Source organism: Ochotona princeps, chromosome 29 (genome assembly GCF_030435755.1).
Source record: "Ochotona princeps isolate mOchPri1 chromosome 29, mOchPri1.hap1, whole genome shotgun sequence".
Lineage (NCBI taxonomy): Eukaryota > Metazoa > Chordata > Mammalia > Lagomorpha > Ochotonidae > Ochotona > Ochotona princeps.
This window is the reverse complement of record NC_080860.1, coordinates 9,295,972-9,314,307: the sequence shown is the minus strand read 5'-3', so window position 1 is coordinate 9,314,307 and position 18,336 is coordinate 9,295,972. Positions and strand designations below refer to the sequence as shown.

General features: G+C 48.5%; 2 protein-coding genes across 5 annotated transcripts in view; one reads left to right on the top strand and one right to left on the bottom strand.

Moving 5' to 3' along the window:
* TAOK3 (TAO kinase 3) overlaps positions 1-8,138 on the top strand; it is a 150,644-nt gene extending 142,506 nt beyond the window's left edge. For all 4 annotated transcript variants that reach the window (XM_058656776.1, XM_058656777.1, XM_058656778.1 and 1 more), the window contains 3 exons: positions 1,007-1,219; positions 6,482-6,664; positions 7,623-8,138. In XM_058656776.1, the coding sequence (XP_058512759.1) occupies positions 1,007-1,219; positions 6,482-6,664; positions 7,623-7,784 (558 nt within the window). In that variant the 3' untranslated portion in view covers positions 7,785-8,138. The remainder of the gene's footprint in view (positions 1-1,006; positions 1,220-6,481; positions 6,665-7,622) is intronic.
* Positions 8,139-12,462: 4,324 nt separating this feature from the next.
* Positions 12,463-17,241, bottom strand: PEBP1 (phosphatidylethanolamine binding protein 1). Its single transcript, XM_004597783.3, has 4 exons — positions 17,008-17,241; positions 15,576-15,689; positions 15,052-15,148; positions 12,463-12,695 (listed from the first exon to the last, which is right to left on the bottom strand). The coding sequence occupies exons 1-4, from the start codon at positions 17,140-17,142 to the stop codon at positions 12,478-12,480; spliced, it is 564 nt and encodes a 187-aa protein (XP_004597840.1). The 5' UTR covers positions 17,143-17,241; the 3' UTR covers positions 12,463-12,477.
* Positions 17,242-18,336: the final 1,095 nt, after the last annotated feature.

Genomic DNA, 18,336 nt, shown 5'->3' with positions numbered 1-18,336 from the left:
CTTTAGTGGAAAGGCAGATGACAGAGAAAAGGAGAAACAGAAAGATCTTCCATCTGCTGGCTCACTCCCTGCATGGCCACGACGGCCAGAAATGAGCCAATCTGAAGCCAGGAGTGAGAAGCCTCCCCCTGGGCCTCCATGCCTGTGCAGGGTCCCAAGGCTTTGAGCCATCCTCCCTGCTCTCTTAGGCCATAAGCAGGTAGCTGGATGGGAAGTGGAGCAGTCAGAACATGAATGTCCAGATGGGATGCGGGTGCTTGCAGGTGGAGGGTTAGCCAGTCGAGCCACCAGGCCAGCCCCATTAGGGCCTCTGTTGTCACAAGTCCTGTGAGTGTCCTGGAAAGCAGATGTGACCGGGGCAAGCTGAAGGAGCGCCTTCTGCCCTTACTAGTCCGCTCTAGCTTTTCCTCGCCAAAAACGCACACTTGACATTGCTTCATGCAAGCACTGCCTCCTCATGAGGAAGGGAAAGAAATTCAAAATCGCCTTGTATTTTTTCTCCTACTTTATGCTAAAACCCAGTGTAAATGGGTTTGGATGTGAAGTACTATCCAGATGTTGTCCTGTGTTGATTTGTCAGGAAAACATTGTCGGCCAGAGCAGCGGGAGCTAGTTGATATGATGGCAGCCCCCTTCTCACGCGGACATGGCAAAGAAAGGGAAAAAAGAAAAGCCCAAACAATATAAGACACTAAAGACTTTGACTAGGAAACCATGAAAATCATTGCCAATCTTGTGACAGACTGGGCATTATAATATCCCACAGTCTACTCCAAGCTGTCTTCCCCTGTTACAATCTGTTTTATCTCTGAAACCATTTGAAAATGCAGCTTTAACATAAAGCATCAGTTGGGTTAACTTTTGATCCATGTTCATTATCACCGCCTAGTTTTGTGGGTCACTGAACTAACAGTGCACTCAGCACTTGCATTGTATCGTTACAATGGGAGAGTTTCTGTACTTGCTAATGTGTCTTTATCTTTTCTTTGTCACTTCTTCCACACAGGCCATGGAAATGCAAATTAAAAAACAGTTTCAGGACACTTGCAAAGTACAGACCAAACAGTATAAAGCACTCAAGAATCACCAGTTGGAAGTTACTCCAAAGAATGAGCACAAAACAATCTTAAAGACATTGAAAGATGAGCAGACAAGAAAACTTGCCATTTTGGCAGAGCAGTATGAACAGAGTATAAATGAAATGATGGCCTCTCAAGCGGTAAGTGGTTAGGTTCGGGGCCATGGCTGCAAGAGCTTTGGGAATCAAGGAAAGTCAAGCTCCAGCCTTTTGTTCCCAGGATACTTCTTGCATACATTTAGGATGTCCGTGTTTTTCCGCCCGAAGGATGGAGGAAATTGCATTGGTGCACAGAGCCAAGCCTACGTGGATACCTGCTGGAGCGGTGTCTGTGAGATGGAATTGGAGGAGTGGTGTGCCAGCCGAGACCCGTGGCACACAGGGACCCTGCCACAAATAAGATCATGTGTCCATTCATCAAAGGCTTACCGGCTGCTAGTCCCAAACAAACAAGGCACAGTTCTGGTCCTCTCTGAGCTCCCAGTCGAGTGAGGAAGCTAGACAGACACGTGCATTCGTCTCATAAGCTTTTGCTAAGCATCTGAGATCAGCTCTGAGACAGTGGAAAGCTAGATAGACACGTGGTCTCTGCCCTCACTCTGGGCAGTCAAAACAGGTCAGATAATTAAGCAATACTAAAAAAGCATAGTAAGTGATATGCTATTTTTGCTTAGTTAAAGTGGGAGGTGCTGGGCAATATGGGCAACAAGAAGGGGTAATTCCTCTAATCTAAGGATGGCTTTCCAGTGGAAGCCAAGGAAATGAAGGAATCCATTTTGGTAAACAGATTGCTCGGAAGTGGGACCACGCTACACAAATGTCCAAAAAGTGGAAAGCATGTATCTGGAGACAGAGTGGGCGTGATTCCAGAGTTCAAGGGAAAAAATCGTGGGAATCCAAAAGAGAGAGGTCCCAAAGGCCTTGGGCAACCGGGGATGGGAGCCCTGTGGAAGTTCAAGATTTCGCAGGGAGACAAGTCTTAAAGAATAATAGAATTGACCATGCAGGGCAAAAGAGGAAAAGCTTTTCCTAGCAGGATATACAGTTCATCACAGAGATTCCAAAACCTGGAAGAACATGGCATGTTAGAGAAACAAGAAGCAGTTGCTGTGGCGGGAGTATAGAATGTACGTGTAAGGGAAACTGGTAGTTACCATTTCTCAGGAGCCCAGAAAGCTAGCAGTGTGGACATTGCTGTGTAAACAATGTGAACATCGCCTGTTTTGTTTTAAGAATTCTACATAAGGATTCTCTTTGTGTTACAGCAAGATATTGGCAATAATGTGGCAAACAAAGGTAACAAGACTGTTAGGAAGATATTCCAATAGTCCAGAGGGAAAGGGATGGGGACCTGGGCTGACGGCATGCTAGGCAGAGGGTGAGAACAGTGACCAGAGTGAGAGGTAGGTTTGACAACAGAGTGGGATCGTTTTAGCAAGATAGAAACATAGACGGAAGAGCAGTTGAGTGCATAGGGAGGTGACTGGCAAAGTAGTAGACATGGTATCTAAGCTGTGTGGTACCCAAGATGAGAGGTACATGAGTGGAACGCTGCAGCTCAGAAGTGGGTGTCAAGAATGAAGACAAAAAGACCTCGTGGCTAATTGAGGACAGCTGTCACTGTGGGTAAGGGTAAGAGATATCCTGCTAGGAACAGGAAATTGTTCTAGAAAAAAAAAAAAAGCGATGAATTAAGGAATCTGATGGGCACCAGCATCTGAGGGCTGAGTCAAAGAAGACAAATAATCAAAAACATGAGAGAGGAAACAGAGCATGCTTCAGAAGCCTAGATGAAAGGTTCAATTGGTGATTTCAAATGTAACAGGGACAACGGGCTCTGGTAGTGTATTTTTGCCATTGTAAGTCTCGGACTGGAGTGGTGGGAATGGGAGCTATCACAGTGCATTGAGAGCAATTGCATAGTGAGAGAGGATCTGTAAATGAATCTTTCCCCAGACCCTTGTCAGTAAAGGAAGGCTATAGCAAGAGGACAAGACAAAAAAAGGAAGACTTGTTCCTTGCGAGAGGCTTACACACATTCTTAGAGGGAGCAGGAGCACTCCAGCCAGCCAGCCATCATTTGTGGAGTGCGTGCACCGTGTCCCAGGCATCCCAGGATCTTGTGGTGAATAAGATTGCCACCTATCATGTCTTCCTGGGACCTATAGAAGAATGAACCTTATGCTACATTCTGCCCCTTCTACTGTCAGAGCAAGTGCAAAGTGCCAACAGAGTGAAAAGCAGAGTTAACCTGGCCTGGAGAATTGGGAGAAGTCTCTCTGACATGCTTGTTTAGGTTGAGAAATTCCACGTGTAAAGACGAGAAGCTAGCAGCACTTTTGAAGAATTCTAAGAAATCTGTTGTATTTGGAATGTAGAGAACCGGGAGGAAACCAGCATGAGGCTAAGCCTGGAGGTGCACAGGGATCAGGTCCTGTCAGGGCCTATAGGTTTGAATGTGAAAAGCAATGGGAAGTCACTCAAGAGTATTAGTATTCATCAGGGGCCTGGCATGGAGTTTGTATTTTTGAACATCACTCGATGTCAAATGAAGAATGGCCTGGAAGGTGATGACTAGGCCATAAGGAAATCATTTATGAAGATGCTGGGCATGAGAGTTTGATTGAAATGAATGTAGAATTGAGAGCATTTTGAGCATGGAGAGCCAGGTATTAAAGATGATTCCCACTTCCCAGATTTGAGCAAAGTGATAGGCGATGGGGCCATTTGCCTACATGTTAACATATGAAGTGGAACAGATTGGGAAAATGATGGGTTGGTGTTGGTTCTATTGAGCTTGAGGGCCTGGGGAACATCCAGGTGAAGATGTCACCAGAGACTCGCTAAGCTAGTCTGGACCTCAGGAGGGGAGTCTGAAAATAGAGATATAAGTGAGGGATTGAACAGAACATCGTGAATAAACGACGTTGCTGAGGAAGACAGGTCGGAGAAGCAGGGCTCGGGACAAAGGCCCGAGGAATGACACATTTCTTTGGATCTAGGTAAGTAGAGACTAGCTGCAAAGCAGCCTCCAGTGTGGGGAGGCAAACACCAATAAGGAATAGAATCTCCGAAGACAAAAGGAAAAGATTTCAAAAAAGATGGACTCATCAAGCATTCCAGCTGCTGGGAGGTCCAGGAAAATAAACAGCACTCCATCAGGGACATCAGAGCCTTGTGTGAGAGCATCCTAAGGGAGAGGGGTGGGGTCAGAATGAGTGCAAGCGGAGGGGTGCAGAAAGAGAGGTCCCAGGTAAGGAGAGGGGCCAGAAAGCTGATGGAGACCAGAAGTGGGTGGGGCTTGTTTGTGTTTTCAGCTTCTGCAGCAATGCCTGCATACAGCAAATGTTCGGTGAACGTTGTTCTGTCAGAGCAGAAAGATCATGGGCTCGTGGTTACCCATGAGAGGGGAATGCCAGAGCGTTGAAAGTATGTGTGATCACCGTAGATGTGTTGTAACGACCACTGCTTCCCACATGCCGGGCGCTGTTTCGTGCATTTTACAAATGTGATTTCATTTTTGTGAAACCCTTTTCAAGTGCTGTTTAAACTCACCGTATTAACCCTAATTTATCTCTAAGGAAGCAGGTTTATGGAGATAAAGCCTCTTGCTTGGGGCAGTAGGCAAATTTGGTTCATTACAGGGTCAGCTGTGTCAGCTACTGTAGTGTAGAAGCATCTACTGACAGTCTCTAAGGGATGAGTGTGTCTGTGCCCTGGAAAACTTTACCTGGCAGCTGACCAGACTTGGGTGCCAGGCTGTGCCACCCACACTGCAGAGAGAGCCACATGGCTACTGGTAGCACAGCTTAGATTTGAACCTATTTGCAGAGGAGCCTGTGTGCCCTCGCTCTTGGCCGCTACGACATTTTGCTGCTTCTGTCACATCCTTTTCTTCAGTTTAATCCACCTGAAGAGACAAACATGACATTTACCTAAACCTTATGCTACATTTTGACAGATTTGGTATGCATAGCTTGAAGTGATGGATACTGAGCTCTAGAACATCCTTTGATTCCTAGCTCTGGGACTTTTGTATTTCAAGCTAACATGTTGTTACAGTAGTTATTAAGGTTTTTAATACAATACTGGAAATTTCTGTTTAAATTGAGATATTTCAGCATCTAAACTGCACGCAGGATGAACCGCTCACCCATTTGGTCAGGGCTTATAGGAAAGAACAAAAGTTTTGCTTCCTTTACTGGCAAGGAACCTCTCAGATCTAGAAGGAATCAAGAATAAGCCCAACTAGAAGCCAAGAAGCACTTGGACATTTGACTGTAGGCCTGTTTCTGGCACAGGCTCACTGTCGTCGTGTCTGGCATCTCTGATATTTCTCACTAGGAAAATAAGAGAGCTGTCTTTCCTTTCTCATGGGTTTTGACGAGACCTGGCTAGGATTAATTATTAGGAGTACCTTGGAAATACCACTGTGTACCTTACGTCCCTCGTTTCTGCAGTCTATTTCTCTGGAAGCACCAAAGAAGACACCATGCAAATAACTTGCTAAAACTATTCTAAGGATGTTTCAAAAAGCAGTTTCTCAAGATACTGAGATAAATTGTTCATTGTCACTAATAATAAGAAAGAAAATAAGTGTCTTAGCACAGTGGGCCATACGGAAGCATGCACATAAATTCAGAGTGTGATTGAAAAGTTCTCATTCATACTCAGGTTAACCAGGGGCCCATTACTGTCTAAGAAAAGCCAAACCTGGGATGGGGGGTGGGAGTGAGCATCCTCCCTAAACAATCCCACTAAAGATGCACACCCTGTAAGACAATCAAGGGGACCTTCTATTGGGAAGAGATTTTAAGCCACTTGACGTTTAGATGGGCTGGCTAGCAAGATAGTTTGTATTCCCAACAACTGGGGTCAACATTACTTGATGGAAGAGGATGAGAATGTTGGATTCTCTGTCTTTTTTGTTTTTTTTTTTTTTTTGAGCTAAGTATGTCTGAAGCTGTCTAAATAAGGAAACAGTCTGTGAAATGCAAATAATGGTAACAACCATTGATTATATCCCTTGCATCCATGAAGAACTGTATCTAGAATTTTATGTGAATCCTTTCATTTAGTTCTTACACAAATCCTAGACGAGAGGAATTATTGTTGTTGACAAGGGGTCAGGGGGAGATGGAAGATGACATCTTAAATGAACAATGAGTTAGGATTCAAGCTCAGGAGTCTACATCCAAAGCCCACAGGCATGTAACCCTCCTGACACCTGCTGCTCTGGTTTCAGGCCACGCTCACGAGAATGTGATCCGACAACTCTGTAGCCCATTGGGCAGACTTCACTGTTCCGGTTCCTCGCTCTGAATGTACCCAGGGCATCTCCTGGTGGTGAGCAAATGCTGCAGGCGAGGGGTGTGTGACAGTGTGTGTCTTCTGTACCCACAGTTACGGCTTGATGAGGCCCAAGAAGCAGAATGCCAGGCCTTGAGGCTACAGCTCCAGCAGGAAATGGAGCTGCTCAATGCCTACCAGAGCAAAATCAAGATGCAAACAGAGGCACAACACGAACGGGAGCTCCAGAAGCTAGAGCAGAGGGTGTCTCTGCGCAGAGCACATCTTGAGCAGAAGGTAGGACCCGGTTACTGCAGGTCCATGCAGTGGGGCCTGGGGGCGGGGCGTGCGGACCAGGGAGCTGCCCACTCGTGGAGCCCTCTGTGTTTGCAGCGGGGTGAAGCCAGACATCTTCACGTCACATGTTCTTTAGAGCCCCAGAGTCCCTGAGCGGTAGATACCCATTCTACAGGCCAGAATACAAAGGCTCTGCATGGTTATCTGATAAGTCTGATCCCAGAACCCATGCCTTTCTGCCACTTTGCTGTGGACTCCTCACCCTTCCCAACCCTCTGGCCGGCAGATAGGCCACGCAGAAGGTACTGCCCATGGATGACAGGTCACTAAATGGTATGAAGAAGCCAAATGGAGGCGTGGCTTTTTAGTTATTTTGAAACCACAAGAAATTGTGAATAGGGCTGATTTTTAAAAAGTTAGAATGAAGACAGGCTGATAGTGCTGTGCATAATCCGTCATTGTGTTAGATGTTCTCAGGAATGTGAAATAGAAAAAGGCCTCAGAAAGCAACCCAACGCTGTTCAGCATTTATTTGCTTACTCAGTTATTAGCACTTCTTTCCAGTAGTTTCCTGAGAGCAGTGTAGAAACTATTTTCCCAGCTCCTGTTCTAGAACTAAATTACTAATGACCCAGGAGGCACAAGGCTCTCTGTGGGCACGCAGCACCATCTAATTGTGTGTGAGTGCCTTTTCACTCCTCCTGAGCCGTCTCCTGATGAAACAGCATGTTGACCTAGATCAGCGCAGCTGCTCGCCTGGCTCAGATGGCACTGCCGGCCCCAGGGAGGCCCCAGCATCTCTGGCTCGTGAGAAAGTTTCAGATAGAATGAATTAGATACGCTAATCACAGGACTACCCTCATCTTCCTTGGCCTGGTTTATTCTTGGTGTGTGTGTGTGTTTGTCCCCTTGTTGGGAGATCCATTCCCTGAAGAACCACTTGTTGTGCTGATTCCAGATTGAAGAGGAGCTGGCTGCCCTTCAGAAGGAACGCAGCGAGAGGATAAAGTACCTCCTGGAAAGGCAAGAGCGAGAGATTGAAACTTTTGACATGGAAAGCCTCAGAATGGGATTTGGGAATTTGGTTACGTTAGATTTTCCTAAGGAGGACTATAGATGAGATTAAATTTTTTTTTTTTTTTTGCCATTTACAAAAAAAAAAAAGAAAGAAAAAAGAAAAAAAAAGAAAACTGAAAAAAAAAATTCAGACCCTGCAAAACCACATTCCCCATTTGAACGGGCGTTGCTCTCAACTCTCTCTCTCTCTCTCTCTCTCTCTTACTGACATCCTGTCGGACTAGTGCCTGTTTATTCTTACTCCATCAGGGGCCCCCTTCCTCCCCCCGTGTCCACTTTCAGTGCTGGCCAAAACCCGGTCGTCTCTTCTACTCATAGTACACGTCACAGTATGGATGTGGTTCAAAAATGTTTCAGTGAAAACTCTGGAGACAGTTTTAACAAAACCAATAAACAATGACGACAACAAAAACAACAGAAAAGTGGATGTATATTGCTTTAAGCAATCACTCATCACCACCAATCTGTGAAAGTAAAGCAAAAAAATAAATAAATAAATAAATAAGAATAAAAATAATAATAAATGCCAAGGGGGAGAGAGACACAATAGCCGCAGCCTTACACCTTAACTAGCTGCTGCATTATTTTATTTTATTTTATTTTTTTGGTATTTATTCATCAGGAATTAAAAAAAAACAAAGTTTTATTAAAGATTGAAAATTTGATACATTTTACAGAAACTAATTGTGATGTACATATCAGTGGTGACATATTATTACTTTTTTGGGGCTGGGGTGGGTGGGTAGGGTGAAGAGATCTTGTGATTTTTAAGAACCTGCTGGCAAGAGTTTAACTTGTCTTCAGCATATTCTGATTGTATCATAATCATTTTCTGCTGTTGCAGAGGATGTGAATACACTTAAGGAGCTCACAGAATCCCAGTAGCACAAATTGGGCTTTGGCAAATCGTGTATTTTGTGTATAGAAGGAATTTAAGGAGAGGTATTACTTATTTTCATATTGTATTTTAACTGTTTCTCTGATCAAAATTTTTTTACTTCCTCCTCCTGTTCCTCCCCACCCCTCCTTTTTCCAATTCAGTATTTGGAGTTCCACACTGTCTCTCAGTCAGATGATCTTGATCTTGATTTCCCCCCACCCCTTTCCTGAGTCCCATATCTTGGTCATAAATATTGCATTATTCACACTTTCAAACCGTGTATTTTCTTACAATAAAAAATGATGAAAAAAAAAAGGCTTTACTTCTTTTGCATGCACTTTAAAAAGAAAAAAAAAAAGACATTTTTCAGGTTCCAAGGAAGAGCATGATAACTGTCAGAGCTTTTAATTATATTTGTAAATAAAAGTGTTCATCACACCGCCTTGCTGTGTTCTTGTAGCAGGAGGTTTCCCTTCCAGGTGCACCAGTTACCAAGGCCAAGGGAGAGCCACCCTCCCTGGCCTCGGCTGCTCCGAGAAGATCCCCTCCCCGATTTCCAGGTAAAGCTGTGTCTCCAGAGTTCTTGTGCAGGGCTGGAGACTGTGTAGCACTGCCGTACATGGCCACGGGGCCCCCTGCGCCTGGCTGCCTTTAAGAGACAAAATGCATACAGATGCTTACACATATACACACGCTCACACATACACATGCTCGCATGCACGCATGCTTATACATACACACATGCACACACATACACATGCCCACTCACTGTGTGTAAGCAGCCTGCACCGCTGAGAAGCCGGGCACCCTGCGAGAAAAGCAGGCCAAAGAAAGAGAAAGCATCAGAAACCAGATATCTGAATGGACGCCACGGATAATTTCTGTTTTTGTTAGAATAATCTTCTATCCCTGACCATGAGAGAGACAGAAAATAGAACTTGTAGCTTCTGATTGTGGGCTCATGACAATTTCAGGAAGTCTCTCGGTCTCAAGGATCTAAGTCCTGGAAGTGAAGAAATTGCTTTGTGGAAGGGTCACCTGAAGGTCACTCTCGCATCCTGCAGGATGGGCAGTTGTGACACTTCGCGTTCACTGTGAGCAGAAAGGTACGTTCCTAAAACCACAAAACAGTTACCAACAAGAGCGAACACAGCCGCCAAGCCTGTGTCAGGGATCACCACTCAGTTTCCTGAGCAGCTCACAGCAGAGTCTCCTATGAGATATATCTTAAAAACGATATTAGGAAGGGGATAAAACTATCCGGGGGTGGGGGGACAAAGTAGCTAAGAAAACCAGGCCAAGTGGTGGGGTGGGGCCTGAAGGGAAAGCTGGGTGGTTCCGGGGCACATATCCCAAATGGACAGTCCGTCTGCGGTGAAAACAGAAACAACGGGCCCGGCATCGTGGCCTAGCAGCTAAAGTCCTCGCCTTGAAAGCCCTGGGATCCAGTATGGGCGCCGGTTCTAATCCCGGCAGCTCCACTTCCCATCCAGCTCCCTGCTTGTGGCCTGGGAAAGCAGGAGAGGACAGCCCAAAGCTTTGGGACCCAGCACCCGCGTGGGAGACCCGGAAGAGGTTCCTGGTCCCGGCATCGGATTGGCGTGTACCGGCCTGTTGCTGCTCACTTGGGGAGTGAAACATCGGATGGAAGATCTTCCTCTCTGTCTCTCCTCCTCTCTGTATCTAGCTTTCCAATAATAATAAAATCTTTAAAAAAAAAAAAAAAAAGAAAACAGAAACAACCCATGGGGTCTGTTTCATCCACTTCAGTGTGGTCAGTAGACAAACGGAGCAATTCCCTGACGTTGGTGAGGTCACAGGTGCTGTCCTTATCAAGGTCCTCTCTGCCCCAGTCAACTCGGTCAATAGTGAGTGACTAAGAATGACCGTGACGTCGCAGCAGTGCCTAGGAACTGCAGTGATTCCAGTTGCAGGGTTGTACAAGAGACGTGAGGCCCTTGAGTTCACCAACCTCTGTAAGGACCTGCTTATCCGTCTACTGAAAATGAGTATTCCTGGACAGATATATGAACGACATATATCCCTCTGGCTTTTAGTTGTTTTGTCATAGAAATGACATCTACATGCACACACTCTTTAGTGATCTGCTTTAGCAAAACAGTCTCTTCCCTCCAACTGATGAAAACGAGACGAAACACACAACTACCTTAGGACACCAGGAAATTAAAGCAGTTGGATTGTGGCGTGAGCTGGACAGGAATGACAGTGAAATAAAACCATTCATTGTGTTGATCAGGCTCTGTGGTAGCTCCATATAAAATGGGCTAAGTCGTATATTTTATAAAAATGTAAGGGGACTTCAAAAAGTTTGTGGGAATGGAAGTAAAATTTTGTGTGACACCTGTTTTTTCTCTTACCTGAATTTCCCATGAACTTTTGGGAGAATCCCTTGTGTGTGCTAAACGGTATGCTTCAATGCCATTTTGAAAGTGGGAGAAGTACTGCTCACCAAGGAAGTGGAGAGCGTATCCAAGCACCTTAGCGAGGACTGCATGGCGCTTCCTTTCAGCCTGCTGAAACACTTCTATAGTCTGTTGGGTTTCCTCAGGGAAGTTCTCGGTGTGCTAGGTGGGTGCAGTTGCCCAACAGCTCGAGCCATCTTCTGAGCTTTTCCCAGGTCACAGGCAGGGAGCAGAAAGTACTTGAACTGACACCCATATTGGATGCCGGCATCACAGACTACTGGCTCCAACTAGGAACCTGTGCATTCAAAGGAAGTCTGTGTTCCCTACACTGAGGAGCACACATGTGTTTTGGGAAGAGGTCCCACTGACAGAAGAGACAAACATCAACTAAAATACCAGACACTCCTATTTTTAAATTACCATCACAATGTTGCCACAGATGAGTATAGGGAAGGAGTCCTGGCCAGTGGAATTACCCAGGGAAGAGAACCAGGGAAAGGAAGCTCTGTAAACAACTCTCAAAAGAAAAAAAAAAAATCCTAAATAATTTTTTTAACCTATCTGCCTCTGTCTCCTACAGGTTTCTCAAGCAGAGGGCTGCCATGAGCAGGCTTGGAGGCCCAGGCCTACCTTGGGGGCCCTCCTCTGTCAGTCCAGACCACAGGAAGGCACAGCTGCACAGACCCCTTCCTCCTGCCCTTAGGGGACTGCTTCTGGCCAACACCTTGGGACAATGACAGAGGCACCTTTCTGGGCCTGCACCTGACACAGCCGGTGAGTCTTCAGCCAGCTTCCACACACTAGGGGCAGCTGCTAGGGAGCCCCTGTAAGAAACAAGGGTATTTTCTGAGCACCAAGACGTGACCTGACGTTTTGAATGGCACTTTCTACTGCAGGCTCGTGGCACAGGGAGAAGGTGCTCAGGCAAAGGGGCAAAACCCTAGACCCCAATAAGGCAAAAACAGCTGGAAGTTCAGATTATTCACCAAGTCTTTATTTTCATTCGACTATAGGCAAACAGCAGAGTTAACACAGCGGAAAGCAACTCCAGATTAGCCTTTTTTACACGGATGAATTGTGATCAACTGAACAGGCCCTGACTATGTCACATCCCTGACACAAGTCACCTATGCCTGCTGCTCATTTAAACAGCAGGTGCTGATGGCCGTGGGGCCCTTGCTGGGCACGCCCGAGACCCAAGCTTCTGGCTGTCTCAGGATGGGCTGGGGTGCAGAATGCAGACTCTTTATTACAGAACCAAAACATCCCCCATAACAGAGTTCAGATGAGACCAAAATACAATGTGGAGCAAGTGACTAGTCTAGAGTCACGACGGGCAGGCAGCAAGAAGTGACCCAGCACAGCTGGCTGACTGCTCAGGTTGGGGAGGGAGAGGGGAGGAGGGGCCTCAGGATGCTCCGAGTTTTGCCCTACTTCCCAGACAGCTGCTCGTACAGCTTGGGCACGTAGTCATCCCACTCGGCCTGGTAACATGAGCCGGCCACCGGCGTCCCCAGCTGGTACTTTTTGCGGAAGGATGCCACCTTGAACTTGCCGCGGTTGTCACCAGAGCGGTTGCTGAGAATGGGCTCGTCGCACTTGAGCGGCCCATCCTGCTCGTAAACCAGCCAGACATAGCGGTGGAGGCCTGTGGGGAGAGGCAGAGGACAGATGGACACATGGCAGATAGCTACTTGCCTCTTAAGTACCCTGGAAATTTAGTTGCCCCTACAGGAATGGCAGTTGTTTTTGCACAGTTGTTAAGGCAGCCGCATCCGAGCCTGGGAAGCCTGGCTTTGAGTCTCTGCTCCGGGTTCTGCCTTCCTGCTGCTGTGCACCCTGGCAGGCAGCAGGGGCCTGAGTCTTCACCCCCACAAGAGACCCAGATGGAGCTCTTGGCTCCTGGCTTTGACCTGACGCAGCCCCAGCTGCTGCAGGTATTTTCAGGGAAAATCTGCAGATCGGAGTTCTGCATCTTTCTAACTTTCAAATAAAAAATTTTTTGAAGGATTAATTTTAATTAATTAGGTTTATTATTTATTTATTTTTGGAAGGCAGTTATAGAGACAAGGGGAGGAGAAAATGAATCTTCCATCCACTGGTTCACTGTCCAAATGCCCACAATGGCAGAAAGTCAGGCGCTCCTGCTGGGTCTCCCACGTTAGTTCAGGGTCCAAGCACTTTGGCCATCCTCTGCTGCTTTCCCGGGCCATAAGCAGGGAGCTGGATCAAAAGTGGAGCAGCCAGGACATGAGCCAGTGCCCACACAGGGTGCTGGTGCCATTGGCAGAATCTTAGCCTACTATGGGCCACATCTCAAATGAAAAGGAAATAAATAAAAACAGCTAAGGGGGTAAAGTGCATTATGTGTTAAGCACAGTTCTGCACATGATCAGTCCCCCAGGTGGTGGGACAAGGAATCTGTGTCATACACATTGAGGTGCTAACACGTGGAAGGAGGACGCCACGGGCTCCTGGGCGAAGCCTGCTTCGGCTGCGACGCAGAGAAGGAAGTCTCCAACCCATCTGGAGAACTCCTGAGTGACTCCTGGGACCTGGCAGCTTACTCGATTCGTGGGTATTTATCTCAGAGAAATGGAGACACACCTGTGCACAAATACGCCCCACAGCCAAATATTGGGGAAACCCAACGCCCACTGGGAGGCAACCTCAGGGTATCTACACCCATGGGTGGACTATTTAGCTACCCAAAGGAATGCATGACAAACACAATCACTGATACAAACTCCTGAAAACAGCATCTCCATGTACAAACAGGAAAAGCCAAAGACATGGATGCAGAGGCAAAGGCGAACAGGTGGCTCTGAGGAAAATGAGGACCAAGGCCCCACACAGAACCTTCTGGGGTGGACAGGACCTGACTGGGGTGGACATTTACCCTCTGGACCCTTCTGATCTGTGCATTTTATTATGAACAAATGACAGACTAGTAAAAGAAAATGGAAAAAGCAAAATGAAAGAATGGAATTACTTAAGGCTCTTTAATGAGAACAGAGTTCTGACTCAAGAGAACTGCTGTATTCTCATGTGGCTAACTCCCATAATGAAAGTACCTAAATTGGTAACTGCCCTAGAGAACTTCATGGATTTCTGGGAAGCCTGTGCCTTCTGTCTCCCTTAGAGAGATGCAAGAGCCAGCCTGGGCCAGGGAAGCTTTTGCATCTCCAGCTACAAGCCAAGTTCATGACCAGCTGTCCTTGCCAGGGACAACCTTGTACCTTCAGGACAGCGTGGACAAAAGCTACTATTCTGCCACACTTCACCCGCCTCGAGCTCCTTGTACCTACAGACATCTTGTGAGGCTGGACAGATGAGAACAACCTGTGTCTCACCATCAGCGTGGGCAGTACTTGCCCACACTGCAGAGCCTCAGTACGGCAGCCTCTCTCTGCCCGCCCACACGTGCTCACAGCTTGCACACACCACATGCCACGTGACACAGCAGCAGGTGCACACGACTCTACTCCAGTCCTGCAAGCCTTCGCAAGAGACCAAGCTAAGTCTTCAAGAGCAGAGGGAGAAGCTATGAGGAGACACACAGGCAATTTTTCCATAATGGATTGGGAATCCATGGCCATCACGGAGACATTTCAAGAAGAAACTCGGGGCCCATGGAGGGCAAAGGCCAACTATGGGGCAAATGGGGGCATTTGTCTCCCTCACCCTACAGCAGCCCCCCAGAAGGCTGTCCTGAGCAGCTTGGGCAGCGTGGCCTCCTCATCAAAGTCCCTGCTTCCTACAGGCTGTGGGGCCCTGAGGCCCTTCTGCAAAGGGTCCAGCTGAGGTACCAGCACACCCACAGGGGCTAACTCACCCCTGGGCGCTGAATGTGCCCGGGCAGCCAGTTGCCCTGGCAGTGAGCAAGCCACCTGGCATCCAGCAGGGTAGGGCCTCTCACAACCCAGACGGTGACAGGTAGCCGCGTGGGCCAATCCCCGCTGACACCCTGCCCCCCTGCCCTGGCCGCAGCAGCCTTTACTGACCTGTGCCCTTGGGAGGCCCGGAGCCCACGTAATCAGAGAGGACGGTGCCACTGCTGATGTCATTGCCTTTCATGTTGACCACCAGAAAGTGGTGCCACTCCCTGTGTGGAGGAATGCGGACAGTCTGTTAGTACATGCTGTGACAGCACTGAATCCTGAGCTGCTGGCGCAGGTACCCCCCAGCCCCAGCACTCAGACACGAAGCTGGGATGCCTGCGTCCCATATATCACAGCGCCTGGGTTCGATTCCTAGCTCCCAATTCCAGTTTCCTGCCAGCGCAGACCCCAGCGGATAGTGGGGGGATTGGGGGCGGGGGGGGGAGATGCCTCAGCGTTTTGGGCCCCTGCTCCCCTTGATGAAGTTCCTGGCTTGGGTTCCAGCCTCTTCCCAGCTGCTGTGGGGCATTTGGGGGAGTGAAATAAGACATGGACAGGCCCCTTCCCGACATCCAGTCAAAGGCATGCACCATGCTGGTCCTGTGCGGATGCCTCTCACTGCCCTCCCAACTGCCCCCCACTTCAACTTGCCTGTATTTGGGGTCCTTCCTGCTGGGCGCATCAGGGTCTGTCAGGACCAAGGTGTACAGTTTTCCTGGATCAAGCCCATCCCAAGCAATGCTGGTGGGCCTGTTCTTAACCTGCAGAAAAGAACCAGTTCCCAGTAGATCAGAGATGTTCGAGATGGGGCCAGCACTGGGGTGCGGTGGGTTAAGCTGCCAGTATCAGACAGGTATCCTGCTAGGAGGTGGCCAGTTCTAGTCCCAGCTGTTATGCTTTCAATCCAGCTCCCCCACTCATGTTCCTGAGAAATCATCAGGTTATGGAAAGAAATGCTGAAGAAACCAATACTACTTGTTTGACTTCGAAAACAGATTATTAAAGTCATCAACAGGCTGAGGGCCAGGAGTTGGCATTTTTATAGACATTATTGATGTTAGTCTCAACAGCATCATGGGGCCAGTCTCCCTGCATGTCACTACTGGAAAAGAGGTGGGATCAGGAGCCCAACTTGGGGGACAGAGGACCCACACTGTGGCATAGCACGTTAACCTCTGCCTTTAGTGACTGTGTTCCATATGGGTGTAGAGGGCAAGTTCAAGTCCCGGCAGCTCCACATCTGGTGCATCTCCGTTAATGCACCCTGGGAAATCAGCAGCAGATGGCCCAAGTCCTTGGGTCCATGCACCCATGTAGTAGACACCAAGGAAGCTCTGGGTTCCCGGTTTCAGCCTGGTCCCGCCTCCACCAGTGCCACCTTTTGGGGAGTGAGCCAGTGTTTGATTCAAACAAACATTTTTTTGGTTAAACTTCACCCTTGGCATTTAGTCCTCGTTTTTTACTTCTAAATGTCAAGGTCTCCGGATTGGGCGATGACCTGGGACCTGCTCTGCTGAAACTGGCCTTCACCGGACATGAAACTGAGCAGTAAGCAAGGCCGCCAAGGATGGGGGAAGAGAGGTGGGCATGGCGGTTGAGAAAAGGGCAGCTGACGCTGCCCGCCTCTAACCTGGACCCTTCAGAAGTAAACATTCAAAATAATCAACTTCGCAAAAACATTCCAAAAACAGTGAGCCCTGGGGAAACGCAGGCACAGCGCCGCCCGGGGCCGGGTCAGCAGGAAGCACAAAGAGCTTGGAAGCATTTCCCTTCCACACTTGGCAGCCTCGGGCCCGCAGTGTCCGGAACCAAAACGGCAGGAGAGACTTTTGTTCTCGAGGCCACCCTGCTTGCAAAACGCACTCCGCTTCGCACCTGGCTGCCAAAACCAAGAAGAGGCCGCCGCCCGCGGGTCACCCGTGCCGCGCCGCGCCACGAGCTCGCAGCTGCCTCGAGGTCCATTTCGGCCGCAGGACTGGCACCCCTCCCCCCCGCCAAGAACCCTTTCCGCATCGCCGAGTCCCCTTGCCCTCCCACACCTCACGGCGTGCACCAGCCTCCTAGACACCCTGCGCTAACCTGAGTGGGCGTCAGCACCTTGCCCAGCTCGTCCACCACCACACCGCCATAGGTGACCTGCAGTGGGTGCTGCGGCCGCTCCTCCACCTCCTGCAGGCTCAAGGGCCCGGACCACTTGCTGAGATCGACCGGCATGGCGGGACCGAGTGGCGCGAACAGGCCGAGGAGGACGAACGGTGCAGGCCAGGCGAGGTGCGCAGCTCGCGCAGCCTCCAAACCGTCCCGCAAACTGGCGCCGTGAGGAGCGTGCGGACGGCGACCTCGTGGCGAGCCGCAGCCCCGCCCCCCCGCCCAGCTCCGCCAATCACCCGAGGGTCCAGGTCCCCCTCTGCGCTCCGATTGGTCGGGTCCGGGAGCTGGGGCTCCTCGCGCTGGGCCTGTGAGGCGACGCTGGGAGAGGAACGCCAAGGCTTCCTCAGGGGTGTTGTGTGTGACATTTTCGGCCTCTATGCTGCACTTTACAAAACTCGGAAATGGTAAGGCCTTGACTTTCTCTGGCGGCTTGCTGACAAAACGAGCCTGATTTTTCACCAGAATGTTCCCCTGCGTGCCGACCAGCGGTAGCACTCCCTCTGCCGGTCATGAAAAAGTGTCCGAGGTTTTCATTTCTTACCTCAGAATGATACCAGTTAAATGCAGAAAATGTAGAGGGAAAAAAAAAATAAGGGGAAGAAAAAAAAAATTCCCCGTATCTCTAAGCTGTCATGGGTGCGGATAATTTTGTTCCGTTGATCACCTCAAATAAGTTGTAAGGATATTTGTGTCTTAAACATACGTTACTGTGTATTATTCTGCCTTGCACGTACCCACAGACACATTCCACAAATCTGTTCTTACTAGAGATTTACTGACATTTTTATCTTTCCCTTTTACAAATATCACTGAAATGAACACCCTTGTGCTTAGGAGGACGGCTTTAGAAAGGTCTTGAAAATAGGGATTACAAGAAACCCTTGTGCATAGATTTCAGAATTGTTTTGTACCCAAATAAGTTTTTGTTCCATTTTCCATGAACTTTTAAAATACTCTTATCTGTGCTTTAAAAAAAAAAAAAGGTTTGTTTTTATTGGAAAGGCAGATTTACAGAGGAGAGACAGAGAGGAAGATCTTCCATCCTGATTCACTCCCCAAGTGACCACAACAACCAGAGCTGAGCCAATCCAAAGCCAGGAGCCAGGAGCCAGGAGCCAGGAGCCTCTCCTGGGCCTCCCACCTGGGTGCAGGGTCCCAAGGCTTTGAGCCATTCTCTGCTGCTTTTCCAGCAGGAAGCTGGATGGGAAGTGGAGCAACCAAGATGCAAACAGGCAGCTGGATGGGGTCTCGGCACTT

Excerpts from the sequence above, each read along its gene's own strand:
- PEBP1 (XM_004597783.3), bottom strand. The coding sequence starts at position 17,142 with ATGCCGGTCGATCTCAGCAAGTGGTCCGGGCCCTTGAGCCTGCAGGAG. Across the intron at positions 15,690-17,007 it reads AGGTGCTGACGCCCACTCAG|GTTAAGAACAGGCCCACCAG; the intron begins GTTAGCGCAGGG and ends TCTTTTCTGCAG. Across the intron at positions 12,696-15,051 it reads CGGGCCTCCCAAGGGCACAG|GCCTCCACCGCTATGTCTGG; the intron begins GTCAGTAAAGGC and ends CTCTCCCCACAG.